Source organism: Microcaecilia unicolor, chromosome 9 (assembly GCF_901765095.1).
Source record: "Microcaecilia unicolor chromosome 9, aMicUni1.1, whole genome shotgun sequence".
Taxonomy (NCBI): domain Eukaryota; kingdom Metazoa; phylum Chordata; class Amphibia; order Gymnophiona; family Siphonopidae; genus Microcaecilia; species Microcaecilia unicolor.
Window position 1 is genome coordinate 123321487 of NC_044039.1, and position 17749 is coordinate 123339235.

The window sequence follows — 17749 nt, forward strand, 5'->3', positions numbered from 1 at the left end:
CATTGCCCCTGAATCCTCCCACTTAGCTGTCACCATGGACTGTGAATACTGTTGGGGCAATTGTATACACGGGCACCTAGAACCACATATGAATAATTGTCAGGAATGTGTGTATATGCACTAGGGCCTAGGCCTGATTCTAAAAGGTAGTACCTAAATGCTATAACTCAACTGCAAGGCAGCATATACATAGGCAGAGCAGGGGTGAGCCATAGGCATGTTGCCAAACAACGCGCACAACTTATAGAATAGTACCAACTGCACCCAGGTGTATCGGCCATTGACCTGGCGTAAGTGATCATGTCTAACTTTTGGTGTGCTAAAGCAGGTTTGTGCTAGCATTCTGTCACAACTAAGTGCCGTTATAGAATTGACAATAAGCGTACCCCATTGTAGCACCAATTATAAACTTGACCTCTTTGGGTGCACAAGCGAAACTTTATTTAGTTTCAGATTTGGTTTGGTTTCAGTGTGTGAAATTAAAATTCACGTGTTTGGTGAACACAACCACCTAAGTTTCTTTAGATAACCTGGGTTCTGGTGGAAAGCTTTTCTGCTAAAGGTAAGTGACCATACCCTCCTTCTTTTGCTGTGCATGAAACCTGAAAATGAGAACTTTTTTTCCCCCTCATTCTTAATTCTCCATCCTGTTTCTTCCCTTAAATAATTACATACTTCAGCCTCAGCCTTGTACATTAGGATAACAGTAAACAAGGCAAGATAATGTATCTATATGAATGCGATCTTCAGTCACTGTATGCCTCATTCCTTTACGTCTTCTGCTGTTGTATCATAACATAAGAATAGCCGTACTGGGTCAGACCAGCAGTGGCCAATCCAGGTCACAAGTACCTGACAGAAACCCAAATAGCAGCAACATTCTATGTCTTTCTGTAGCAAATCTATGCTCAGATCAGGTCTAAGCCGTACAGGTTAACCCTTTAGAGGCTTAATGATAAAATACACAACCAGCCCAAGCTGTATCTTATATGACACAAAGTGTGGGCCCAGAGAAAAAAAAATAAAGAAAGCAGTTATTACTTACTGCTCAGCAGGATCGATGTCCCTTAAACCAATGTACACAATGTCTGATCTTGAGAGGCAGGGTTTTGTCCAGGAGAACCCAGGAAGCAGTGGCACCTGAAAGCATAAGCAATGAGAATTTGTTTCATCGATGTTGCAGTGAAACATACTGTAGCTAAAAAGGTTAGTAACTTCAGTTATTTGAGTACTGGACAGATTTAGAGGGCAATTTATAGTTAAAAGTTTATTTGGGTTTGCTATACTACCATTAAGTAATTCACAGATAAAGAGGCACAAACCTGTAGCCTATTCTGTAAAGAAAAGAACAAATGTATTTTTCGTTATAGAGTACCAGTGTAAAACATCACTTGCACAACTAGATTAAAGGTGACACCAGTCATAGAGCTTGTATTAATGATTGTACTTAATTTACAAAAGGACATATATACATCATTCAGTATTCTAAGCTGTAACTTTGTGCTCCACTCATGATCTGCCCCAGGAGTGGGCAACCTCTGTCTTCGAAGGCCACAACCCAGTCAGGTTTTCAGGATTTCCACAATGAACATGTATGAGATCTATTTGCGTACCGTGAAGACAATGCATGCAAATAGATCTTATATATATTCATTGGGGAAATCCTGAAAACCCGATTGGATTGCGGCCTTCAAGGCCTGAGGTTGTCCTCCCCTGCTCTGCCCAGACTCCGTCCATGTAACACCCACCCTCAAACTACATGCCATTACCTTTAGATGACATTTTATAGAAAGCGAATGCTACATATCTGTAGAAGGTATTCTCCGAGGACAGCAGGCTGATTGTTCTCACTGATGGGTGATGTCCTCGGCAGCCCCTCCAATCGGAATCTTCCTAGCAAAGACCTTTGCTAGCTCTCGCGCGCCCGCGCGCACCGCGCATGCGCGGCCGTCTTCCCGCCCGAAACCGGCTCGAGCCGGCCAGTCCAGTATGTAGCAATACAGTTCAAGGGAAGACACAACTCCAAAGGGGAGGCGAGGGGTTTGTGAGAACAATCAGCCTGCTGTCCTCGGAGAATACCTTCTACAGGTATGTAGCATTCGCTTTCTCCGAGGACAAGCAGGCTGCTTGTTCTCACTGATGGGGTATCCCTAGCCCCCAGGCTCACTCAAAACAACAACCATGGTCAATTGGGCCTCGCAACGGCGAGGACATAACTGAGAATGACCTAAAAAATTTACCAACTAACTGAGAGTGCAGCCTGGAACAGAACAAACAGGGCCCTCGGGGGGTGGAGTTGGATCCTAAAGCCCAAACAGGTTCTGAAGAACTGACTGCCCGAACCGACTGTCGCGTCGGGTATCCTGCTGCAGGCAGTAATGAGATGTGAATGTGTGGACAGATGACCACGTCGCAGCTTTGCAAATTTCTTCAATGGAGGCTGACTTCAAGTGGGCTACCGACGCAGCCATGGCTCTAACATTATGAGCCGTGACATGACCCTCAAGAGCCAGCCCCGCCTGGGCGTAAGTGAAGGAAATGCAATCTGCTAGCCAATTGGATAGGTGCGTTTCCCTACAGCCACTCCCCTCCTATTGGGATCAAAAGAAACAAACAATTGGGCGGACTGTCTGTGGGGCTGTGTCCGCTCCAGGTAGAAGGCCAATGCTCTCTTGCAGTCCAATGTGTGCAGCTGACGTTCAGCAGGGCAGGAATGAGGACGGGGAAAAAATGTTGGCAAGACAATTGACTGGTTCAGATGGAACTCCGACACGACCTTTGGCAAGAACTTAGGGTGAGTGCGGAGGACTACTCTGTTATGATGAAATTTGGTGTAAGGGGCCTGGGCTACCAGGGCCTGAAGCTCACTGACTCTACGAGCTGAAGTAACTGCCACCAAGAAAATGACCTTCCAGGTCAAGTACTTCAGATGGCAGGAATTCAGTGGCTCAAAAGGAGGTTTCATCAGCTGGGTGAGAACGACATTGAGATCCCATGACACTGTAGGAGGCTTGACAGGGGGCTTTGACAAAAGCAAACCTCTCATGAAGCGAACAACTAAAGGCTGTCCCGAGATCGGCTTACCTTCCACATGGTAATGGTATGCACTGATTGCGCTAAGGTGAACTCTTACAGAGTTGGTCTTGAGACCAGACTCAGACAAGTGCAGAAGGTATTCAAGCAGGGTCTGTGTAGGACAAGAGCGAGGAGCTAGGGCCTTGCTGTCACACCAGACGGCAAACCTCCTCCATAGAAAGAAGTAACTCCTCTTGGTGGAATCTTTCCTGGAAGCAAGCAAGACGCGGGAGACACCCTCTGACAGACCCAAAGAGGCAAAGTCTATGCTCTCAACATCCAGGCCGTGAGAGCCAGGGACCGGAGGCTGGGATGCAGAAGAGCCCCTTGTCCTGCGTGATGAGGGTCGGAAAACACTCCAATCTCCACGGTTCTTCGGAGGATAACTCCAGAAGAAGAGGGAACCAGATCTGACGCGGCCAAAAAGGAGCAATCAGAATCATGGTGCCTCGGTCTTGTTTGAGTTTCAACAAAGTCTTCCCCACCAGAGGAATGGGAGGATAAGCATACAGCAGGCCTTCCCCCCAATCCAGGAGGAAGGCATCCGATGCCAGTCTGCCGGGGGCCTGAAGCCTGGAACAGAACTGAGGGACTTTGTGGTTCACTCGAGATGCGAAGAGATCCACCAAGGGGGTGCCCCATGCTTGGAAGATCTGGCGCACCACACTGGAGTTGAGCGACCACTCGTGAGGTTGCATAATCCTGCTCAATCTGTCGGCCAGACTGTTGTTTACGCCTGCCAGATATGTGGCTTGGAGCACCATGCCGCGACGGCGAGCCCAGAGCCACATGCTGACGGCTTCCTGACACAGGGGGCGGGATCCGGTGCCCCCTGCTTGTTGACATAGTACATGGCAACCTGGTTGTCTGTCTGAATTTGGATAATTTGATGGGACAGCCGATCTCTGAAAGCCTTCAGAGCGTTCCAGATCGCTCGCAACTCCAGGAGATTGATCTGTAGACCGCGTTCCTGGAGGGACCAGCTTCCTTGGGTGTGAAGCCCATCGACATGAGCTCCCCATCCCAGGAGAGACGCATCCGTTGTCAGCACTTTTTGTGGCTGAGGAATTTGGAAAGGACGTCCCAGAGTCAAATTGGACCAGATTGTCCACCAATACAGGGATTCGAGAAAACTCGTGGACAGGTGGATCACGTCTTCTAGACCCCCAGCAGCCTGAAACCACTGGGAGGCTAGGGTCCATTGAGCAGATCTCATGTGAAGACGGGCCATGGGAGTCACATGGACTGTGGAGGCCATGTGGCCCAGCAATCTCAACATCTGCCGAGCTGTGATCTGCTGGGACGCTCGCACCCGCGAGACGAGGGCAACAAGTTGTTGGCTCTCGTCTCTGGGAGATAGGGCGGGCCGTCCGAGAATCCAGCAGAGCTCCTATGAATTCGAGTTTCTGTACTGGGAGAAGATGGGACTTTGGGTAATTTATCACAAACCCCAGTAGCTCCAGGAGGCGAATAGTCATCTGCATGGACTGCAGGGCTCCTGCCTCGGATGTGTTCTTCACCAGCCAATCGTCGAGATATGGGAACACATGCACCCCCAGCCTGCGAAGTGCCGCTGCTACTACAGCTAGGCACTTTGTGAACACCCTGGGCGCAGAGGCGAGCCCAAAGGGTAGCACACAGTACTGGAAGTGGCGTGTGCCCAACTGAAATCGCAGATACTGTCTGTGAGCTGGCAGTATCGGGATGTGTGTGTAGGCATCCTTTAAGTCCAGAGAGCATAGCCAATCGTTTTGCTGAATCATGGGGAGAAGGGTGCCCAGGGAAAGCATCCTGAACTTTTCTTTTACGAGATATTTGTTCAGGGCCCTTAGGTCTAGGATGGGACGCATCCCCCCTGTTTTCTTTTCCACAAGGAAGTACCTGGAATAGAATCCCAGCCCTTCTTGCCCGGATGGCACGGGCTAGACCGCATTGGCGCTGAGAAGGGCGGAGAGTTCCTCTGCAAGTACCTGCTTGTGCTGGAAGCTGTAAGACTGAGCTCCCGGTGGACAATTTGGAGGTTTGGAGGCCAAATTGAGGGTGTATCCTTGCCGGACTATTTGCAGAACCCACTGATCGGAGGTTATGAGAGGCCACCTTTGGTGAAAAGCTTCCAGCCTCCCTCCGACTGGCAGGTCGCCGACACTGACACTTGGATGTCGGCTATGCTCTGCTGGAGCCAGTCAAAAGCTCGCCCCTTGCTTTTGCTGGGGAGCCGCGGGGCCTTGCTGAGGCGCACGCTGCTGACGAGAGCGAGCGCGCTGGGGCTTAGCCTGGGCCGCAGGCTGTCGGGAAGGAGGATTGTACCTACGCTTACCAGAAGTATAGGGAACATTCTTCCTTCCCCCGAAAAATCGTCTACCTGTAGAGGTAGAAGCTGAAGGCTGCCGGCGGGAGAACTTGTCGAATGCGGTGTCCCGCTGGTGGAGAGACTCTACCACCTGCTCGACTTTTCTCCAAAAATGTTGTCCGCACGGCAAGGCGAGTCCGCAATCCGCTGCTGGAGTCTATTCTCCAGGTCGGCGGCACGCAGCCATGAGAGCCTGCGCATCACCACACCTTGAGCAGCGGCCCTGGACGCAACATCAAAAGTGTCATAAACTCCTCTGGCCAGGAATTTTCTGCACGCCTTCAGCTGCCTGACCACCTCCTGAAAAGGCTTGGCTTGCTCAGGGGGAAGAGCATCAACCAAGCCCGCCAACTGTCGCACATTATTCCGCATGTGTATGCTCGTGTAGAGCTGGTAAGACTGAATTTTGGCCACGAGCATAGAGGAATGGTAGGCCTTCCTCCCAAAGGAGTCTAAGGTTCTAGAGTCTTTGCCCGGGGGCGCCGAAGCATGCTCCCTAGAACTCTTAGCCTTCTTTAGGGCCAGATCCACAACTCCAGAGTCGTGAGGCAACTGTGTGCGCATCAGCTCTGGGTCCCCATGGATCCGGTACTGGGACTCGATCTTCTTGGGGATGTGGGGATTAGTTAAAGGCTTGGTCCAGTTCGCCAGCAATGTCTTTTTGAGGACATGGTGCAGGGGAACAGTGGACGCTTCCTTAGGTGGAGAAGGATAATCCAGGAGCTCAAACATTTCAGCCCTGGGTTCGTCCTCCACAACCACCGGGAAGGGGATGGCCGTAGACATCTCCCGGACAAAGGAAGCAAAAGACAGACTCTCGGGAGGAGAAAGCTGTCTTTCAGGAGAGGGAGTGGGATCAGAAGGTAGACCCTCAGACTCCTCGTCAGAGAAATATCTGGGGTCTTCTTCTTCCTCCCACGAAGCCTCACCCTCGGTGTCAGACACAAGTTCACGGACCTGCGTCTGCAACCGTGCCCGGCTCGACTCCGTGGAGCCACGTCCACGATGGGGGCGTCGAGAGGTAGACTCCCTCGCCCGCATCGGCGAAGCTCCCTCCGCCGACGTAGTCGGGGAGCCCTCCTGGGAGGTGGCCGCAGTCGGCACTGCACGGGTACCGACGTCGGGGACCTCACCCCAGGCGATGGGCCAGCCGGCGCCACGCTCGACGGTACCGGCGGCGCAAGCACCGCCGGTACCGGAGGGGTAGGGCGCAACAGCTCTCCCAGAATCTCGGGAGAACGGCCCGGAGGCTCTCGTTCAGAGCGGCTGCAGAGAAAGGCATGGAGGTCGATGCAGGCGTCGACGTCAGAACCTGTTCCGGGCGTGGAGGCTGTTCCGGGCTGTCCAGAGTGGAGCGCATCACCTCCTGAACAGAGGGTGAGCGGTCCTCTCGGTGCCGATGCCTGCTGGGTGCCGACTCCCTCGGCGACCCAGAGCTCTCGGTGCCGACGCGGGGAGGGGACCGGTGTCGATGCTTCTTCGACTTCTTCCGAAGCATGTCACCGGAGCTCCCCGGCACCGACGAGGAGGACGTAGAATCCAGCCGTCGCTTCCTCGGGGCCGAGGCCGAAGGAGGTCGGTCTCGGGGGGGCTGTACCGCAGGAGCCCTCAGGGTAGGAGGAGACCCAACCGAGGGCTCACCGCCACCAGCAGGGGAATGGACAGCCCTCACCTGCACTCCACTCGATGCACCAGTCCGACGACATCAGGAGACGAGGTCCCGGTACCACCGACGTCGATGCAGCTATCCGATGTCTCGGCGCCGATGCAGAGGGCCGATGCCTCGATGCACTCGATGCACTGGCAGCCAAGGAAGAAGGTCTGGACGCTGATGACGTCGATGCACACGATGCCCCCGGTGCCGATGCCGACGAAGAGCCCGAGAACAAAACGTTCCACTGGGCCAATCTCGCTACTTGAGTCCGCCTTTGTAAGAGGGAACACAGACTACAGTTCTGGGGACGGTGCTCGGCCCCCAGACACTGAAGACACGAAGAGTGCCTATCAGTGAGCGAGATTACCCGGGCGCACTGGGTGCACTTCTTGAAGCCGCTGGAAGGCTTCGATGTCATGGGCGGAAAAATCACGCCGGCGAAGTCAAAATCCGAAATGACGAATTTGGAGCACCAAAACTTTAAGGGAGAAAATCTCGACCGAGGCCGAAAAGAGGCCTACCCCGACAACGAAAGAAAACTTACCGGGGCAAAAACTGGAAATACGGGAAGGGGCAAACGAAACCCAGGGGGTTTCCGGAGCACTTTCCGAACGAAAAGCAACTTTTCCGAAGAAAAAACACGTCGATTTAAAAACGGACGCGCGAGGTCGACTCTCCGGGGCTCGACATGACAAAAACACAGCCGTACCGAGTGCGACGAAAGAAGACTGGCCGGCTCGAGCCGGTTTCGGGCGGGAAGACGGCCGCGCGAGAGCTAGCAAAGGTCTTTGCTAGGAAGATTCCGATTGGAGGGGCTGCCGAGGACGTCACCCATCAGTGAGAACAAGCAGCCTGCTTGTCCTCGGAGAATAGCATGTAGCTAAAACAGTGCCATTTTCACATGTATGTGCAGACATACCTATGTGTGTGGCAGTAGTCTGGTTATTTATGTTACAGCTTGCTGCCTTCTTTATAAAATACCCCCTTAATCTTAACCAAGGCATATGTGAAGTAACTGCATTCAAGGTACTCACTGCAAGCCAATATTTATTGTGAATTTCAAAATCATAGCTATTCATATAATGCAGGGAGAGAAGAAAAATAATAAGAAAGCCCAGGCATAATAAAGCAAGGTTCTAGACTCCCATGTCCTGCCCGCCATCTGTTTTCCAAGGTAGTGTAATCCCTATTCTTGTAATATTCTCCAATAGTTCACCCCTTTCTGTACATCTGCCATTGCTGTACTACATTTGGAACCAAGCTGTGCAATTATGAGAACTGCACACTCACACAATAGTGCTGAAAATAGCCTACGCGTTTTTGGGTTTTTTTTTACATTTTGTTTACCAAGCAAAGTACCTCCAGCTTCTCTGGGCTTTTAGCGCAAAACTGATTGCAGTTGGAACTATGAACCTTTCTTTATAACTAGCTGGAAGTTTTGCCCACCAGTGCTATGGATTTCATGGGAGGACAGGGACACTAGACTCCCCCACTGAGGACAGCTGTGTAAAGATTCAGTACTCTTGTGGCTACAGTGGTGATGTATAATACTCATTTCGTTTCTCTTTCTGAGGAGCATTGATAATGCCTTGCCACCTTATCCAGTGCCCCTGTAGGGTTCCTTTGAAGTCCAGCATATGTGCACTGTGAGTGCCAGGTGTGGACTTTAAACTTATCTGTGCCATTTCAGAGGAGTGGAAGCCATGTCACAGAATCAAACTCAATTTTTTTGAATGATGGATGGTTAGGCCAGCCAGTCCTCCTCTGACTACAGTGATTAATATAGTGTGTTAAAGAACAAGAGAGCTGTACATAAAAAGTCTTTAAAAAATCTCTGGCTCTTATTTCTCAAAAGTAGTCTTCTAGAAAGTAATGGATGTAACATATCTAATTTTGGCTTACTTTACAAATGGTATTATGAAATTTAAGAACATAAGAATAGCCATACTGGGTCAGACCAATGGTCCATCTAGCCCAGTATTCTGCTTCCAACACTGGCCAATCCAGCTCACAAACTACCTTGCAGAAACCCAATTAGTAATATTCCATGCTACCAATCTCAGGGCAAGCAGCGACTTCCCCCATGTCCATATCAATAACAGACTATGGACTTTTCCTTCAGGAACGTGTCCAAACCTTTTTAAACCCAGATATGCTAACTGCTTTACAACATCCTCTGACGAGTTCCACAACTTAACAATTCTTTGAGTAAAAAATATTTCCTCCTATTTGTTTTAAAAGTATTTCCATGTAATTTCACTGGGTGTCCCCTGGTCTTTATACTTTTTTGAAAGAGTGAAAAATTTATTCACTTTTACCCATCAACTACACTCTGGATTTTATAGATCTCAATCATATCCCCCCTCAGCCTTCTCTTTTCCAAGCTGAAGAGGCCTAACCTCTTTAATCTTTCCTCATCTAGATTGTACCACCATTCACATTTCAAAATTTCAATTTTATTTGATACAATATGGGTTACAATAACCAAGTCAAATCATATAATGGAAAAGGGAAAAGGCAATACAATAGGATACCTAATTAGAATAACAATAAAAGCTTGCTCTGAAGCACCATAGAAACTCCAGGTTGAGGCTTTGCTGAAAATATTTAAAGAAACAGCAGCTGAAGGAGCACTGAACCTGCCCCTTTAAAGGCACATGGGCTTAATGGCCTATTTGCCAAAGCCCCAACTATTTTCCAATATGCTGGCCTTGAACACTTCCCCTCCCCCACTAATACCTTGAAGATTCAGATGAAATTATTCAAGTCACTATAAAATAGATTTGGGGCATAAGACAGAGATGCCCATTACAGCAAGATAATCTTAGTTCTTAGTATTCTTCCTGCTGGGATCAAAGTGTTCTGACCAATACAAGGTTTGACTCTAGCAAGGGAGCTGTCCGGTGTGCTATTTTAGTTCCATAATTTTGTTTCCCCTATTATAAAAATGAAATCTGATGCAATACGCTGCAAGGACTTCTTTGTGTCGCCACCTTATATGTGTAATTGGACACTTCCTATCTTGTATTACTTTTCTAAGGGCAAGATTCTTTTATGGCGATAGACTATGATGTGCAGTCAGAAGTTGTTCTGGAAATGCTAAATGCATTCAGCAAAACATGACACTGTAAGAAGACACAAAGAGCAAGGATTAATTACAATGCTGGAATAAATATGTTCCTCTTCAATTATACGCTTGGAAATGGACCACTTCTTTACAATGAAAAGTAATCAAGCTGGCCCATTTGCCACTTCTAGAGATCACAAAGGGATGGAATAACAGTGGCTTTGCTAGATACTTTGCCTGAAGCAGCCAATGGGAGAAGCCATGGAGGACATACCTCTGCCAAGCCTCTCAGCTTGCTGGAACATGAAACTGTACTAAATAAACACCACAAGTGAGAAAACATCTACTGTACCTTATCCTGGAGTTCTCGTAACAGAAATGACACTGGCTGCCCATGGAGGTTTCCAGAGACAGTGGTGAGAGGCGTGTTGATGTCTGCGTGTGCATCCACCCAGATCACACAAAGATCTGGGCACTGGGCATGGCCACTGATTGATCCTACTGCCAAGCTGAAAAGCAAATGCTCCAATGTAACTTAGAGTGAAAAGGGAGTGGGCACAATAGAGCTGCAGGGCTTCTAAAGCTTGGTGAGTATCTGTGCTATACTCCGTCCCAGTCCCCATTTCTAATGCTGATTCCTTGCAAAATTAATCCAGATTGTCTCCATTCTGATCATTTTCTCATGTCAGCAGTTAGAATGTTTCGTGCGAGTAATAGTTCCGCCCAGCTTTAGCTCCATTTTCATACCTCTCCCACACCCAAGGCTTTCAGATTTCCACCCTTAACCAACCATAACTAACTCATTGTAGTACCCATCTGTCCCAATCGGGTCTAAACTTGTAAAGGCTTTTAGCTCCCATTCTGTTTCATTCTTTCTACTTCATTGTTGGATTTTCCACAAACTTAACTTTTTGATTTCACATTAAAAAAACAAAGCAGAAAACTCCCCGATATTCAAAGCTATTTAACCGGACAGGAACGGCTCCTAGCAGGTTAAATAGCATTTAGCCAACTAAGTGCTGACATTCAGCGCGAGATAGCTGATTATCTCTGCTGAATATTAGCACATACTGCCGGATTCTATATAGTGCGCTTAGAGATCCGCACCTACATCCAGATGTATTCTATAAAAACGCATAACTTAATTGGCTTAACAAGCTAATCACCATTGATAGCAGCACTTAACAAGCAATAATGAGCCGTAATTGGCAATAATTAGAATTTATGCGCACAACTCGCTAAGCATATTCTGTAGTGAACTGTGCTTAAATTCTAATCAGCGCAGTTCAAAAGAGGTGTGTCTATAGGTGGGGAAATGGGCATTTCATGGGCATTCCAAAATGTGTGTGCGTAGTTATAGAATATGGTCCACTCTGCATAAATCTACACACAAAGATTTACGTCATGTTCTCATTGGTGTAAATGGAGGCGCATAGTTTTAGGCAGGATATCAACTAAGCCTATTCTATATACCGTGCCTAAATCTAAGCGCCTTTTATAGAATATGTTTAGGCAGAAATGTTTACCACATGGATTTTAGAGGCGCTTTATATAGAATCTGGCCCATAGCGGCTAACTGGCTATATTGCATGATATACTACTACTACTACTACTACTTATCATTTCTATAGCACTATTAGACATATGCAGCGCTGTACATTAAATATGTAAGAGACAGTCTGTGCTCGACAGAGCTTACAATCTAATCAAGATATAACCGGCTAGCTGCAAATACTCAGCACTTTGCTGACTAAGTTTAGCGGCCAAATCAGACCACAAATAGCAGTCCTATCTTTGGCCACTATAAATTTAACCGGCCAGAGCTGAATATTAACGTGGCTGGTTAAGTTTAAGCCGACTTAAAAAGCCAGATATTCAACGCCGGTCACTGGAAACAGCCCGGCACTGAATATCCTGGCACAGCGCCGATCGCAACGCTTAGCCAGCCTGCTTCCCATGGGCTGAATATTGGCCTCAAAATCTTTGTTGAGCAAGAAATAGCAAAATAAATATCACAGGTGAGAATGAGACCGTAATGCCCACCCCTATGCAGGGCTGGATTTATGTATTAGCTAGACAAACTACTGCTTAGTGCCTCACATCACAAGGCATCTCATGCCTCGCAACTACGGAGAACTATTAAACCTAAAATGTACTTCCTACTTAATCTAGGAGGGCCTCTTAAATTACAGCTTAGGTGCCACGATACATGTAAATCTGGCTGTCCCCACCCTGTAAAGCTGTGATTCATGTTTCAGATGGCACTCACCTGTGATCTCCACCCAGTGTTAAGCATATGTGCCCAGTGCCCACTGCATTGCGAACCGCATCAGCCAGGATCTGTCCAGCCAAGCCAACTGAGCGAGGTACTTGATGGTGTTCTTGTACATCTCATCACTGGGCACATGAGGAAAACTCAGATCTCCAAAGTCATATACATTGCAACCTGAAATTTAAAAAAAGGCAAGCAAACATGCATGTTAAAATAAGCACTTTTTGATTGCTCCAGAAATCGAGGAATATCTATTGTGAATCCCCTCTCTCAACCTGGTGGATCTTCTAGACCGCAGTTTTTTACAGCACTGTAGGAGTAGGTTACAATATATAAGATCTAATGGAAAAAAAACTCTGATGACTTTTTAATTTGCTCTCTGTCCTCAAATATACTCTAAGATGAGGTTCATTGCACCATTGGCTTCTGGAATGTGTAATTTGCTTCCCAGAGTAGTTCAGCTGACCTACTGCCTACAAACACACTAATGAGGGTTACCCAAAAGTGTGACTGAAAAATGGAGTGGAGGAGTAGCCCGGTGCGCAGAGAATTAGAGAAGCCAGGGTTCAAATCCTACTGATGATTTTTATGACCCTGGGCAACTCACTTCAGCCTCTATTGGCTCAGGTGCAAACTTAGATTGTGAGCCCTTTGAGAACAAGGAAATATCTACTGGACCTGAATGAAACTCATCTTGAGGTACTACTGAAAAGGTGTGCAATAAATCCAAATAAGGGTTTTCATTCTGCAACAAATTAACAATTTTTTAATCAAAATATGGGATGAGCCTTATAATAATGAATAGTTCAAGCCTAACACGATCCTTGGTGGTGGTGGGGGGGGGGGAGGGCTTACTCCTTAAAGTACCCCTCCATCAACATGAGTCTCCAAACTCCACCCCCCCAAAAGCAGTATCACTGAGGGGAAAGAATATGGATATGCAATTCTTAAGCCCTGTAACTCTGCCTGTCACCCCACAACCACATTGTCAGGAGTGTTTGAGGTAAATAGGAAATGAATGAGGGAGATGAAGATGGGAGAGGTGGGGTGGCCTCTGCAGAGTCTGGGAGCATGCGCTCATGAATTCTATTCATTTTCTTGCTGTTTTCATAGGCATGAGCATGGTTTTGCTTTTCACAGAATAGGTCCATTTCCTTCCATCATCACTGCAGAAGTCATCCCTCCTTTCCAGTGGCGTACCAAGGGGGGGGCGGTCCGCCCCGGGTGCCAGTGGGTGGGGGGTGCTCCGCTCCCGCCGCCTCCCGTGGCCGTTCCCGCGGCGCCGCATATTTAAAAAAATGGCGAAGTAGCGTCGCAGGCAGCGCCTCGTGCCCTGCTTGTAAAAAAAAAAAAAATCAAATCTCCTTCCTCCTTCTCCTCGTCTTGACGTCGACTCGGGACTTCCCGAGTCGACGTCAAGACGAGGAGAAGGAAGGAGATTTGATTTTTTTTTTACAAGCAGGGCACGAGGCGCTGCCTGCAACGCTACTTCGCCGTTTTTAACGGGACTGAGTTGGGGAAGGAGAGGGGCGAAAGGGACTCGGGTGGGGGTCTCAGACAGGGGAGGGGAGAAGGGGACTGGGGTGGGGATCTCAGAGGGGAGAAGGGGACTGGGGTGGGGTCTCAGACAGGGGAGGGGAGAAGGGGACTGGGGTGGGGATCTCAGAGGGGAGAAGAGAAGGGGACTGGGGTGGGGTGTTCAGAGGGGAGAAGGGGACTGGGGTGGGGTCTCAGACAGGGGAGGGGAGAAGGGGACTGGGGTGGGGATCTCAGAGGGGAGAAGGGAACTGGGGTGGGGGTCTCAGACAGGGGAGGGGAGAAGGGGACTGGGGTGGGGATCTCAGGGGAGAAGAGAAGGGGACTGGGGTGGGGGTGTTCAGAGGGGAAAAGGGGGGGGAGAAGGGGACTGGGGTGGGGATCTCAGACAGGGGAGGGGAGAAGGGGACTGGGGGGGGGGTGTTCAGAGGGGAAAAGGGGAGGGAGAAGGGGACTGGGTGGGGATCTCAGACAGGGGAGGGGAGAAGGGGACTAGGGTGGGGATCTCAGACAGGGAGGGGGAGGGGAGAAGGGGACTGGGGTGGGGATCTCAGAGGGGAGAAGGGGACTGGGGTGGGGGTGTTCAGGGGGAAAAGGGGAGGGGAGAAGGGGGCTGGGGTGGGGATCTCAGGGAGGGGAGAAGGGGACTGGGGTGGGGTGTTCAGAGGAGAGAAGGGGACTGTGGTGGGGGTCTCAGACAGGAGAAGGGGAAAGGGGAGGGGGTGGGGGTGTTCAGAGGGGAGAAGGGGGCTGGAACCGGGAGCTGAAAAAAGGGGCAGAGAAAGAGAGGGGACAGATCCTAGATGGAAGGGGGAGCGAGAGGGAGGCAGACCCTGGATGGATGGGAGAGGGAGGGCAAATGGTGGATTGAAGGGGCAGAGAGAAAGGGCAGGCAGTGGATGGAAGGGACAGCAGAGAGGGCAGACACTGGATGGCAGAGAGAGAGAGAGAGAGTGAAGACAGATGCTGGATGGAAGGAAGACGGTGAAAAGAAGATGAGGAAAAGCAGAAACCAGAGACAACAAACTGTAAATAAAATATTTTTTTATTTTTTTTGCTTAGGATAAAGTATTGTAGATGTGTTAAATGTTAATAGAACATGTAAATAAGGTAACTTTTTATTGGACTAATTTTAATACATTTTGACTAACTTTCGGAGAACAAAACCCCCTTCCTCAGGTCAGGATAGGATACTGTAACAGCACTATACTGTACTGACCGAGGACGGAGGTTTGGCCTCTGAAAGCTAAATGTATTAGTCCAATAAAATGGTATTATTTTACTTTCTATATTGTTTTATTTCTATTTGTTAATTTGTAAAGTGGTGATTGGTACTTGTTAATTTTTTTCAAATTTACATCTGCTGTCTTTATATTTTGCACGGTACTCGGGGACAGTTTCTGTTTCTGTGGTGTTACATTGTATGCGGGTCTGGCATTGGGGGTTCAGTTTAATTTTTGTCTAAATAGAAAGTTTATGATTACTTATTCTATAGTGGATTAGGGTGTATCTGTGTTTGTGAAAAAGACATGGCTTTCAGTTGGCATTGACTGTGCAGGATCTACGATCTGTACTATCTGTCTGGTTTCGTTTTACAATAGGTGAATTGATGTTCTAGTGCTCACTGTAGTGTTTAAGATGCTTTCCTTTTCCTTGTGTGACTCGTAGAAATGACTGCTTATGGTATGGTAGAATTGCTCTATAGGTCCTGAGTGTTTTGTATGCTCGGCATGCCTAGTACTGCATTTGGGGGGGGGGGTGTTAAAAAATTACCCCCGGGTGTCAACTACCCTAGGTACGCCACTGCTCCTTTCCCTCCTGCTCCTGGTGCTTCTTTCCAATCCCCCAAACAGCATGGTTTCACTTTTCCCTCACTTTGACATAAGAAGTGGCTTAGAACCAGAAAAATTAAGATAATGAGTGCCTCTTTTCTCTAGTGCTGGTCCTGCTTGACTTCCAAGATTTTAATTCTCTACCTGTTTTTTTTCTTAAGTATGAATGTGGTGATGGAAGAGGTAGGGGGAAAGATGGTAGAAGGTGCTGAGGAGAGAAGGCAGAGCTGGAGCAAGAGAGAGGGGGAACTGGAGGGTGAGGGACTTGGAAGTGTAAGGAGAATCTTGCTGAAATAGGAGAGAGGGTAGAAAAGAGGGAAGAAATGGAAGGGTGGTAAATTGAGAACTGAAAGGGAGATGCAGAATTTGGAAGGATTGACAAAAAGAGTAGAAGGCAAGTGACAGAAGGGAAGATAGAGAATTGAGGTGAGAAGAGGGAGACATTAGGAGTGATAAAAAGGTAAGTTTACATGAGTACATAAGTGTTAAGTGTTACCATACTGGGACAAACCGAGAAGGTCTATCAGGCCTATTATCCTGTTTCCAACAGTGACCAATCCAGGTGACAAGTACCTGGCAAGATCCCATGAAAAGAAGAGTGAGGAAACAAGAAGACAGACAATATGACCACGAACAGTGCAATGATAAAAGGAATATAAGGATAGTCTAGATTTTGGACATATTGACTCAATCAATCAGTACAAATCTTCATTTAGGAGCACTGGTTTGGTTATACCACCTTTTGTGCCAATGCCACAACAAGGCAGTTTACAACAAAATAAAAAGGCAGAGTTCAAATCAGAAGAGAATGAGAAGCAATGTATAGAGGTCAGATCGGAAAAGCGGGCAACATCAGCTCTTGGTGCCAGAGGCCTAGGAAAAGCCAGGTCTTAACTGTTTTCTTGAACTTAGAGCATGAGAAAAAGCACTGAATTCCAGAGTGAAGGGCCTAAATTAGAGAACGCTGAGTCTTGAGAAATGTCCAAGTGGAGACAGGATGGAGGTGTGCAAGAGAGTAGGGATGCCAGGGAGGAGTGAGGACAATGAAAAGCAGCATAGATTAACACAAGGTTATCAAAGTAAAGAGGTGGGGAATCAGTGTGAAAGACGCAGTCCACTAGTATGAGAAACTTACATTTAATACTAATGGAGACAGGAAGTCAGTGCTCAGAGTTAAGGAGAGAAAATCATTATGATGAGCATTAACGGTGGTAGCTTACACAAGTTGTAGTCAGTTGAGCAAAGCCAGTAGAAGACCATTGCATAGACTAGAGCATTATAGTAGTTGAAACAAGAGATGATGAGCAAGAATAAACATTCTAAAATGGGCAATGGAGAGCAACAAAAAGATGAGTGCACCACAGTGTCAAGTTGTGGATTAAAAAGAGCAAAGAATCTAGTCACTTCTAAGATATGAATAGTATTCTGGAGGGTAAATGTAGACCAACTGATGGTAAGAAGGGTAGGAATTGAGGCCTGAGGGCACAAAAAATGAAAGGCCTTGCATTTGGAGGTGTTTAGGAACAGGTAATTGGATTCCCACTGCAGCTCCTTGTGACTCTGGGCAAATCACTTACAGCCAGATGCACAAAGGTCCTGTTAAGGATCTGTCTGTGTTTCCAAATCGGTAAGCGATTTAGAAAGACAGAGGGATTCACAAAGCATGCAAATGAGCTGCTCGTTGATTTTGAGACCCAGCTCATTTGCATGCGATATGGGGGAAGCAAGTCGGTGAGCTGAGCATGCGCAGAACAGTCAATCGGTATGCGTGGCTGCTAGATTTACCCTTTTTATTTTTTTGGCAACCACAAAAGCGCTTTTTTGGGATGGGCATACCTGTATTGCAGCTCCCTGCCTCCCGCTGCTGGGAAAAGTAAAAAAAAACCTCTCTGCTGCTCTCCGCTCTTCTGTGAGGAATCAGCAGCATCAGGGCTTGGTTCTACCCCCAGCTGTTCCTGCTGCT

General features: G+C 48.0%; 1 protein-coding gene across 1 annotated transcript in view; it reads right to left on the reverse strand.

Moving 5' to 3' along the window:
- Positions 1–17749, reverse strand: part of ARG2 (arginase 2) — a 49949-nt gene that overhangs the window by 9286 nt on the left and 22914 nt on the right. The window contains 4 exon segments of the mRNA XM_030215529.1: positions 1046–1140; positions 10499–10655; positions 12416–12515; positions 12518–12592. Coding sequence (XP_030071389.1) covers positions 1046–1140; positions 10499–10655; positions 12416–12515; positions 12518–12592 — 427 coding nt within the window.